We start from the raw sequence: 11304 nt of genomic DNA on the forward strand, positions 1-11304 counted from the left end.
AAATACATAAATAAATAAAAACAATCGAGCTTTTAGGTTATATTTTCTTTTATATATTTAAGAAAAACAACAAAAATAATATATATAATATATATATATATATATATATATATATATATATATATATATATAAATAATATTCAAACTATTACAAATGGAATAGATCAAATCTTCGTGAGCTAAGAAAAACACTTATGAATGTTTTATTTAAAATGACCTGGTAACAGGGTTAGAATTACAGTAACACGTAATTAATTACAGTAATAAATTACATTTATTTGTGGATTATGATGTAAATTTGACAAAGAAAATCCCAGGACCAAATATTTTGTATGTTTGTATGTTCTTTCAAAACATGTTTGTATTATTTGCTTTACATGTATGGTAACATGGTTGCAAATCACTGCTAATATGTGTTAAAAGTGTTTTGTCTGAAAAAGGTGCAGTTGTTGAATGTAATGTACTGTGAAAGTCAAGGATAAATGTAGTTATATAAAGAAAGGAAGGAAGCTTTGGGGTTTTTTTGTTTTGTTTTTTTGGTAATATGGGGCAGCCCCTGATGTATTTGTTGGGGGTTGGCTGATAAAAGTGCTTAGGTATAGATAAAAGCAATGTGTGGGTGTGATTGGGAGAGTGAGACTTGCAGCAGAAAATGCTTTAATGCTCAAAATCTACCAGTCCATGATATGGGCAACAGGGATGCGTTGGTTAGAGTGACACACCAAATCTAGTCAGAAAAGACAGAAAGAAAATACAAAATATGTCAAAGACGACTAACTTTTGGTCTGCACATGGTGTTAAAACATGATCCAATCATCTCACTTCTTCTTTGACATATCATCTTATTGTTGTTCTAAGCTACATAGGTTTCAATAACAAGGTTGCACATTTGTTGCAGTGCATAATTACTATGTTGATATTAACTAAATGGCTTCACAATTACAAAAGACGTGTCAACAAAATCAAAACATCAAAAAGAGGATTTAAAGGTAATTTTAATGGTTATATATGAAGCACAATTTGATTAAAAAATGTTTTGATAAAAAAAAGGCATTTTGGAGAATTCTATTTTATATTTTTGACTTTTTCCTAGCTGCTTTTTCAGCAGCTAGGTTTACATCTTGTCTCAGGACAAGTGTCATTTATGCAACATATATGAGCTATTTTCAAGGGTGGTACAGGAAATGTCCTGCAATTGTAGAGCTCCCATTAGCGTTAGCACATGGAGTAGCATTATAAGAAAAACTGGAGCCAAACACATTCGAAAAAGAAATGATCTTTTACTGGTTAAATTTAGATCTTATTGTAATATATACTCTATTATATATCATACAGACTATATCATTATTATTGCAAATGTTTATTGTGTTATTTAAAGTAGGCCATATTGTATATTTATGCATTACCACTGGCCTATAAAAAAGTAAATTATTTAACTTCAATCATTAAATGAAAAGAGGTGACGCTAAGCCACCATAACCAAAAACCAGCATATGTGGAACGAATGTTTTTTAGCCGAGTGTTCCGGCGAACACATTTTCAGGACGGACCTACCTGCGTTCTCTGAACTGATCATTTCGGTAAAGAAAAATACAAAAAATTATCTATTTTCTTTTTAATTACGCTGGCGTGTAACATTTAGGAACACTTAGGAGGTTCCTTTACAGTCTAAAAGTCATGTACACATGTGCTGAGTGGTGTTATAGTTTATTTTAAATGTAATTTGCTTATGAGACACCAGCTCAGTCAGCAGACACGGGAGCTGCTAGCCAACATGAACAGAAATGTCAGAAACTTTTTATAGTTGTAGTGCTTCTTGTCGTAATTCACCACCCGTGTCGCTGGCTGTAGTCCCTGTGCATCTTATTGGAAAAGCACTGAAATTAGATATCAGCTAAGAGTTGCTCGTTCTTAGCTGAATTTCACGCAGAAGAAGTCGCCCAGTTTCCTCCCGGCGTGGTTCACCCCGTTTGTACGTGTTTGCAGGTGACGGAGTCAGTGTCAAGCTCCGCGGAGAACCAGAGATGCCCAAAAAGAAAACCGGTGCCCGAAAAAAGGCTGAAAATCGGAAAGAGCGAGAGAAGCAAATACGAGCCAACAGGGAACATGTTGACGTGGCTAAACACCCCTGCAACTCCAACATGGTGTGTAGCTGCGGTAGCTGATAGATGCCCAATTAAAACAACACCAATGCCTTAATATGTATCTAATCTTTTATACTGTTACATTTTTGCAGGAATGTGACAAATGTCAGAGGTAAGTGATTTTATTCACTTATATGACCAATGTGCAACTGCAGATTCTCCATAATTCTGAGATAATTAACATTTTTTTAACGTTTCTGATGCCACATGCTAGAAAACAGAAGAACAGGGCTTTCTGTTATTTCTGTAACTCTGTGCAGAAGCTGCCTGTCTGCGCGCAGTGTGGTGAGTACACTGCACATGTTATTTGAGTAATGTTGGAATGATATTCATTTTAAAGCTAACACTTCCTGCTCATTTGTGGCCTTCACATCCAAGCCCATTCAAAAATGTGCCAATTCACAGCCAGCTCAGTGATAGCAAGGTCTTAAAAAGGTTAATATAACCTAAATAAGCAACACATTGTACCAGGTCATTAATTACTTAACAAAAAGTAAGTCCAAATTCAGAAGCATTGTGTGGAAACATTATTCACACCCCTGGATTCATTAGCTTGTAGAACCAGATTCAGCAGCAGTAACGAAGTAATCATTTTCTAGCTTGACTGGACTGTGATTGGGCCATTCAATTATCGTAATGCTTTTTAAAAAAAAAAAAAAAAAGCCATTCTGTTGTACATTTGCTGTGGTTGGCTCAAGCTTTAGATGTCCTCACCTTTGACGGTAGAATACTTTGGTGTACAGAGGATTTTACATGCCTGTAGAATCTTGGATGTTGCTCTCGGGTTTTTTCCAGTTTCACGGAGCACTGCACAGACTGATCTGTGAGTGAATTTGTTGGAATCTCAACTTTTGGAAAGATTATGACATTGTGTTAACGTACCTGAATGCTCCAGATCAGCAACCTGCCAAAGCTTCTGTTATTATAGAGGTGCTGACAGTTGCTGATTATCAATAAATCAAGTTCATTTGATTAGCAGTACCTGGCTGCTACTTACACTGTTAAATAGTATAAATGCAGGAGGGATGTCATTAGTTTTTCCACACGTTTCTGCATGTCGTGTCATGCTAAGGACTAGATGATTTTTTTTAATGTGCTGATATGTAAAACAGTAGAATTGAAAGAAGGTTTAGTTTTTTTTTTTACATAACCTTACATGCTTCTACCATTACACTTCATTATTTTGTTAGATAGATGATGAAAACCACACAGTTCAAAAAGTTTGGCTCATGAACTCTGTGGTTTTGTTTTGTTTTCTTCTTCTCTATGCTCTTCTCCTTTATTATTTTGGTACAAGTTCATTTTTATTCAGCCTGTCTTGAAGCATGCTTAATCATCAATATAAGGAAATCCCAGAAAGTTTATTCTGTTATTAGCGTGTTTTTTTTAGTGTTATCAGAAGGTTTAACTCAGGCTTAGTGAAAGCTTCTGTATTTACTTTAATAAAGATATTTCTTGATTGACGACAGTAGTTTTGGCAAACCTAGCTCCTTGAGAGTGATCGTAACTTGGCTAAAGGTTGTGAAGGGGATTCTGTTCATGTATTACACTATTTACCATTACACTGAAATTATTTGTGTTCGTTTTATTCATCTGTAAAGTTTTCTTCCTGTTTTTAGGTAAAATGAAATGTATGAAGTCATCGGATTGTGTTGTCAAACATCCAGGGATCCACAGCACTGGAATGGGCATGGTGGTAAGTTTATTGTATATTTAAGTTTTCTATTCTATATCTGTTTGATTTATTTTCATTTAGCAATGTAATTTATGACTGTAAAAATGATATTAGGTTGACATTATTTAATGGAACATTGTTCTGGTAGGTTTTGTTGGGAGAAATAATATTTTTATTTATTTAGTCTTTGAGATAAATATCTATTTTTCAAGGGCCACCTGGCCAAGAAGATGGACCATGACAAAGTTACATCAAACATCAAAATAAAATAAAACAAGTCAGTTAATTTTGTCAGTGGTAAATTTAATTCAAATACAAGATCCAGTTCATGCAGTGGCACCCTCTGTACTTTCCCAGGGAGACAAAAGGATTCAGCTTTAGTGTTCTCTGAAAGGTATTTCATGAATGAGCTGCAAAAGAAGAGAATGCTGGGTACTCTAGTTGGGTACTCTAAAGAGTGCCTGCAGCTGCTGTCAACAGTGTGACTCAGAGTAGAGCCTTGTGAGTAAATTATGGTATCATCTGCATAAATGCGCGGTTTAGGTTTAAGCATAATCTTCTCTATATTAATAATAAAAAGGAAGAAAAAACAGGGTCTAAAGTTGACCTCTGCGTGACTCCATTTAAAAGCTTCATAGAAACCTGACTTATATTCATCTGTATAAACACACTGTGTCCTATCTGAAAGGGCATTCCTGAACTAGCCTGTAGTCTTATCATTCTAACTGATGTTACTGAGTCTTTCTAACAGCAGCTCATGGTCATCAGAATCAGATCAACAAACACGGCAGCTTTCAGTCCAAGGCAATAATAATAGAATTTGTTACCAACATAGTTGCTGTTACAGTACTGTTGAGTTTATTTAAAATTCTAGAATTTTGGCGCAAGTAGAAATTTAGGTTTAGGACAATATTTGTTGAGGGGATCCCATGTTTTTAAAATAATAAAGTATAGGCAGCTTTCTAGATTTTCAGGGATGATGTTAATCTGAAGAATCTGATTTAAAAAAAATGTTTGTGAGGTTCTCAGGTCCAGATGAATTTTTTTGGCTCAATGGCTTTTAAACATTTTAAGATTGCCATAGAGGAAATAGGTTCAGGCACAAAGACGATACAAAATGGGAAAGACAGTTCAATGTAGAGCATCAAGACTATTCTACATTTGCATTAAAAACATAAGTAGCTGATATAAAATGTCCATAAAGATGCTCAACATGTCTGCTTTATCCTTTATTTCAACTGAGTTATTTAAAATATGTTTAGACAGGGTGGAAATGGGACTGGAATATGATAGTGACTTTATTTGTTTCCAGAATTTAGAAGCGTTTTTGAGGTAGATCGTACGTACAGTGCTGTGGAAATAAACCTTTGCTACATTTACATTTTTTAGATCAATTTTTTTTTGTAATGCAAAGATAATCTGAGTAAGTACAAGATGATGAAATGATGATTTCATTTATTAAGGGGAAATGGCTATTTGAGTCTACACGGCTGCATGTGGAAAGTATGGAAACTTAATCACACCCAGGTTGTGCAGCAGGACAGTGATCAGAAAACATACCAGCAAGTCCACCTGTGAATGATTTGAAAAAAATAAGATGAAGGTTTTCTTTGAGTGGACTAGTCAATGTATGGGCTTATGTGGAGATGGTTTGGTATGACCTTAAACAAGACTTATTTTGCAAACATTATTTTTTCCACACAGGGCCAGGTAGGTTTGGATAACTTTTTTTTGCCTTAACGAACAAAATCATAATTCAAAAACTGTAGTATGTATTTCCTTGGGTTATCTTTGTCTTATATTAATATTTGCCTAAGGATCTCAAACTGAGTGTGACAAATATACAAATAAAAAATAAATTGGGAAGGGGACAAATTCTTTTTTCACAGCACTGTATGTATTGATATTTGGAATTTCTAGTCAAGGTCCTAGTTTGATTTCTTAAAACTCTAACAAATCCAGTCAGCAGGTTCATTTGTGGCCTGTCTGTTTCAGCTGTGCCAGTGCAGAGCTTTATCGAGTCCATTTTAGGGAGAAAACTTCTAGTGCACAAGGTCAAGACCTGCTCTATTTTTAAATTCTGCTGCTGTGAGAATATTTTGCACGGGGCTGGGACTTGGATCTACATTCTCGTATAAAGATAGCAGCAAAAAAAAAAGAAGTACTTTAAAATCCCACCGGTATATTAGGTTTATAATCAAATAGCATGGGAGGAGTCCTTTTACACAATGATAATGTCAGCTTTCAGAGACTGTAAATGCAGCAGGACCCTCCCTTGATATGTAAGGCCATTCGATGCCGAATAACAAACAAACCAAGAGATCCATGTTGCCAGCAGATTCCACAACAATCAGCCGCTCATCTAGATGTTGTCACTGATAGCAACAGCACTCCAGACTGCAGGCTAGGAGAATAAACAAGGCCTTAGGCACACCAACAGAGGTCGTCTACAACCAAGAAGCAGCAGCTTGTAGATTCTCTCTGCATTAATCTGGGGCTAGCTATTATTCATGTGGTAGAGCAGATTAGCTACTGATTGGAAGGTTGGTGGTTCGATTCCTGGCTCCTCCAGTCTGCATGCCAAATATCCTTGGGCAAGATACTAACCCCAAATTGCCCTCCGATGCGTTCATCGGCGTGTAAATGTGTGTGAATGTTTATTAGTTGCACTTGAGTTTAGAGTGGGTGTGATTGGGTGAATGTATGTTGAATAGCTTTGAGTACTCCGGGAGACTAGAAAAGCGCTATGTAAGAATCAGTCCATTTACCATTTACCATTCAGTATCACTCTGACACTCTTTATGCTCGCGGTGCAGTGTTGTGCAAGTGCAATCAAAATGAATAATTAAGCTAAGTAGCATATGATAAGATGTGTCAAGGGTCCAGCTGGTGTTCAGTAATCAGTGTCTGTCTTTGCTACATGCCAGTAAACTCATCAGCAGGTTATTTAAACATAAAAAAAGAAAGTACAATTTCTGATTTTGGTCCTTGTTATTCTCCTACTCAATCACAAGGGGGCAGTGTGCGACTTCTGTGAAGCTTGGGTGTGCCATGGTCGGAAATGCCTGAGCACTCACGCCTGTTCATGTCCTTTGACTGATGCCGACTGCATCGAGTGTGAGCGCAGTGTCTGGGATCATGGTGAGACCACCCCTGTTTGATTGTTTCACCTGCTTACCTAAGTAGAGCCACTGACTGGTTTAACTTCTTAAACAGGAGGGCGAATCTTCCGCTGTTCCTTCTGTCAGAACTTCTTATGTGAGGATGATCAGTTTGAGCACCAGGCAAGCTGCCAGGTTCTTCAAGCAGAAACATTCAAATGTAAGTCACACTGTCATTCAATGGGCTTTTTCAATGGAGTGTTTAAAGCGTATCATTTCCATATGAGCAGATAATATCCAGAGGGTACATGTGCAGTAGTGATGTTACGAATGTGTTTTCATAATATCGTTGTATTATTTTAGGTGTTTCCTGTAATAAACTCGGACAACACTCCTGTCTGCGTTGTAAGGTGAGGAAACTATCTGTGAAAATACAATGCAAAGGGATCACAAGCATGTTTGTAAAAATAAACCCACGTTATCAACTTGCATGACAAAACTGTTTGTAACAACAAAAGAAGAACGAAACAAATCTGATAAGACGGCTACAAATTCACATAGTTGTTTTCATGTAGTTTTGCTTTTGGTTTTTCTCCCTTTATCTGGAAATATTCCTTGTGTACAACAGACACGTAACTGAAACTAAACATCAGAGAGCTTTTAACGAATAAAATGGCAAGAAAGCGCTCCAGGCTGGCAACAACGGACCTGCTGAAAATAGCAGCCGGAGATCATACTGCCTTTAGTTGTTCCTTGTGCTTAGTTTAACAGTTGTCAGCTAATCTTACAGAGGTTAAAAATAAGTTGGTCCTATCAATGACCTATAAGAGCCGTTGCTAGGCCAGATAGTCGCAGTGCATACTTTTACTGAAGTGCACAAGTGAAGGAATTTGCCAGGCGGCTCATGACAATATGTGTAGCCAAAGCATACTTTTGCAATAAATCACCTCTTAATGCACAACAAATGAGTGTGCTTATCCTTAAATGTGTATATATAGAGTAATGTTTGTTTATTTGTACTGGAAAGTTACAGGATAAAGAATTGCACTATAAAAGATGCACTGCATAGGCAGCCAGTGCCAATTGAGTAAATCATTGACGTGCATTTTCTCAGGTCTGTTTTAAAGCTTTAAATTAAAGCTACCCTCACATGCCCATTTGCACACCAAATATTACACATTACATTAGCCTGCTGTAATCACTCCTTCTCATCATGCTAGCTGAAAGGGATGTCTTCTTAACACTGTAAATAATGCTGATCCTCCCTCAAAGCAAAGTTTTAGCTGGAGCTGTTTATTAATTGAGCGTATATGTTCTGCTGGTCTCCTAGCAACCAAACCGCATTTCCTGAGCGTGAGACTCTGCCCCAACTCCATATAGACAACAAACAACAAGACTGATTATACTATGATAAGATGGTAATTTTGACGAATTTACGCCAGCTGAACTTTAGCATGCATTTCTGCACAGAGAAGCCATGTTTATTGAGGATATTAGAATGTAGGAATGACTACAGCAGACATTCAGGTTTATCAGGCTTCATCAGGAACAAAATTAAAAACATATGGAGTGGCTCACAACATTTACACAAGTGCTGTTTACGTGGCATTGTGCCACAGTTGCAATCTGATCAGAAAGCATTTGAAATAGGAACTCTGCTTTTTGGGGCAGGGGTTATTTATTTATATTTCCAATTCAGTCTTTTTTTAAGAGTACAGTCTGTATCAAAAGGCAAAAGACAGGCAAAAGACTGTCTTTTGCCTGTCAGCTGAGGCAAAAGACAGCTGCCATATATTGGTTACAGTGAGTGAGGATCTCTGAATTTGAGACTGGAGGAAGGGAATACGATCGAGTTTTTATGGATGAATGGATGTGGATGAATGAACTTACTCCTCTTGTCTAAACAAGCCTGAACTGTTACTGCTTTGCTTTCTTTAGTTTTGAAGTTGAGCGAGAACTATGCATCAATATCATGTTCATGCACCAGTGTTTCCATGCCATAACTGACTGAAAGTTGAACTGTGTCTTGCAGGCTTGTTACTGTGATGATCACACTAAGAGTAAAGTCTTCAAACAGGAGAAAGGAAAAGGTCCTCCGTGTCCCAAATGTGGTCACGAGACACAGGAGACCAAAGATCTAAGCATGTCAAGTGAGTGTTACGCAGACCTTTAAACGACTGGAAGTTGTTTGGTTGTTTTTCTTCCCGTAAAGCTCCTGTTTCGGGGAAGTTGCCACAGCTGCTACTTCCCCGCAGACTGTGTTTTGAAAATGAAACAAAACCATGAGGGGAAAAATAAATTCTTAGTTTTTCACCAGAAGTCATGTACACAGTGCAGCTAATTGTATTTTCTAGAGAATTGTTCATGAATATTCGGGTTTTTCTCCAATGATTATTGCTGTAAAAGCAGAGTCTGATGTTATGCAATTAAACTTTGACCTTGGAAGCGGTGCCAAACACGTGTTGGCCATATTGCTGTTCTCTCAAATGTACTGCCAGGATTTGATTTCTATCTCTGAGGACTTGCTATTAGCAGAGTGAGATGTATTTTGAAACAAAAACCCTGCTCAGTGAATCTGATATTTGTAGCTCCTCACAAAGAGCTTTAGCAATATTAACATTTCACTTCCGACATGGGACAGAGGCAAAAAAATGTAGAAGGATCACAGCAGGGTCATAGTCATATATTGACAAGTGGAACAAAGTGATATATAATCAGTTAAATTACAACCTGAAGGCTTAGAATAAACATAGCTTGCAGAGAATTACGCAGACTGTATCTTACAGGACCTTTTCTTTGTCGCTTCACCACCATGACACCAGAGCTAACGTTGACACCTGTGCATTGTTCACAGCGCGCACCTTGAAGTTTGGTCGACAGGCCGGTGCCGACGATGACGACGGTTACTACGACGGTGCGTCCGGGTACGATGCCTATTGGAAGAACGCAGCGTCCGGAGGTGGAGACCAACAAGACGACTACGGAGAAGATGATTACTACGAGGAAGACGAGTATGAGGAGGACGAGGAGGAAGAGGAGGAGGAAGAAGATGAAGAGGGCGAACAAGAAACTGCGTCCGAGTCGCTGGCTGGTCTTAAATTGGATGGTGCTGCTGCCTAAGCTGATGGTGACTGATGAGCTGGTGCAGCTGGAGCACGTGGTCCTGTAAACCCAAAGGATCCTCAAGAAAGCTTTAGATGCACAATTAAGACTGGAGATGAATATTAAAGCTGATGTGATGTTTTAACTTTCCATATGTTACTTTGAAAGAGAAAATAAATTTTTTTAAACAGTATTCAAGCAGCTGTATAGAGACAAAATGAATAAAAGACTCAAATAACAGTTTCAATTTAATTTCCGTTTCATAAATTAAATACATGCTATTATAAGCCTAACTAAAATATTTTGATGGTGCTCAGAAAGCTTTAAGTGCCCTGCTTTCTCCTCTGTTTTTAGAGTCAAGCCTGGGTTAAGTTATAAAATTGCTTCTGACTCTTTGCAGTGATTTGTGATACAGGAGCAAAGGCTGATCTTTGTATTTCCACGCTCTAATGGTTGTCACATTTGTCCACCATGTGAATGGTCCCTGGAAACTTAAGAAGATGATGTTACTCCTATTGGTGGCGTGAAGCTGGCATACGTAAGAGGGTTGTTTATGTCATGGCGGTGAACTTTTAAAGAGCTTTGGGGGGGGGGTCTTCACTTTCTTTCAAACGAGGTGGCAACCAGTATTGGCTGTTGGACAAATACTCATTCAGATCTTATGAATTTGCCTAGATTTTTTTTTTACAATCAGGGTGATTGTTACATTTAGGACCAGACTATCCTTCCATATTTTTGAAATCCACCAGAATCCACACAAAACTGCAGAGTATACAGGAAATTTTCAATAAGTCATGATTGTAAAGCTCTGGCTTGTCTTAAATAGTCCAAACAGCAACAACAAACTTTAAGTGTTAGCTGCTCACCACAATGTACCTCGAGACTTTCATCTTCCTGTTTATGAAAAACTTCCTCAACCATCTTACCCGTATGCTTATATCCAAAATAAGTCGTCCTGTTTTAGCTTGGTCAGCTGTAATAATAAACAAATTATTAGCTGGAATGACTTGCCTAAATCATTAACTTCACTGGTTTTCTGATCCAGGCAAATTGGCGGCCACTGAAGTGAATTCTTCTGTGGCTTGTTATGAATAAAGCATAACCTGTCCTCATTATCGGTGTTGTGTAATGATTATTGATCTGCTGGAGAGCCTTTTTGTGGCATCTTTCCTCAGTGCAGTGGTTTGTCCTGATGTTTGAAATAAACTGCAAGGCACATTTGTGTTTAAAAAAAAAAAAATCAATTTAAAATTAAATAAAATCCCTCTTGAATGTGCATTTC

General features: G+C 37.5%; 1 protein-coding gene across 1 annotated transcript; it reads left to right on the top strand.

The window, feature by feature from the left end:
* The first annotated feature begins 1477 nt into the window (after positions 1 to 1477).
* Positions 1478 to 11137, top strand: noazfp (nucleolar atypical zinc finger). The gene is made up of 10 exons (XM_085162159.1): positions 1478 to 1580; positions 1987 to 2144; positions 2237 to 2256; positions 2359 to 2429; positions 3764 to 3840; positions 6834 to 6960; positions 7036 to 7140; positions 7284 to 7330; positions 8953 to 9070; positions 9775 to 11137. The coding sequence occupies exons 2-10, from the start codon at positions 2025 to 2027 to the stop codon at positions 10038 to 10040; spliced, it is 951 nt and encodes a 316-aa protein (XP_085018285.1). The 5' UTR covers positions 1478 to 1580; positions 1987 to 2024; the 3' UTR covers positions 10041 to 11137.
* Positions 11138 to 11304: the final 167 nt, after the last annotated feature.

This window comes from Neolamprologus multifasciatus, chromosome 6 (assembly GCF_963576455.1).
Source record: "Neolamprologus multifasciatus chromosome 6, fNeoMul1.2, whole genome shotgun sequence".
NCBI classification, from domain to species: domain Eukaryota; kingdom Metazoa; phylum Chordata; class Actinopteri; order Cichliformes; family Cichlidae; genus Neolamprologus; species Neolamprologus multifasciatus.

What these genes read in the sequence shown, in the direction of transcription:
- noazfp (XM_085162159.1), top strand. Translation starts at nt 2,025, where the DNA reads ATGCCCAAAAAGAAAACCGGTGCCCGAAAAAAGGCTGAAAATCGGAAA. An exon ending in GCCTGTCTGCGCGCAGTGTG is followed by an intron (nt 2,430 to 3,763) that starts GTGAGTACACTG and finishes TCCTGTTTTTAG; the next exon opens with GTAAAATGAAATGTATGAAG. An exon ending in CAAAGATCTAAGCATGTCAA is followed by an intron (nt 9,071 to 9,774) that starts GTGAGTGTTACG and finishes CATTGTTCACAG; the next exon opens with CGCGCACCTTGAAGTTTGGT.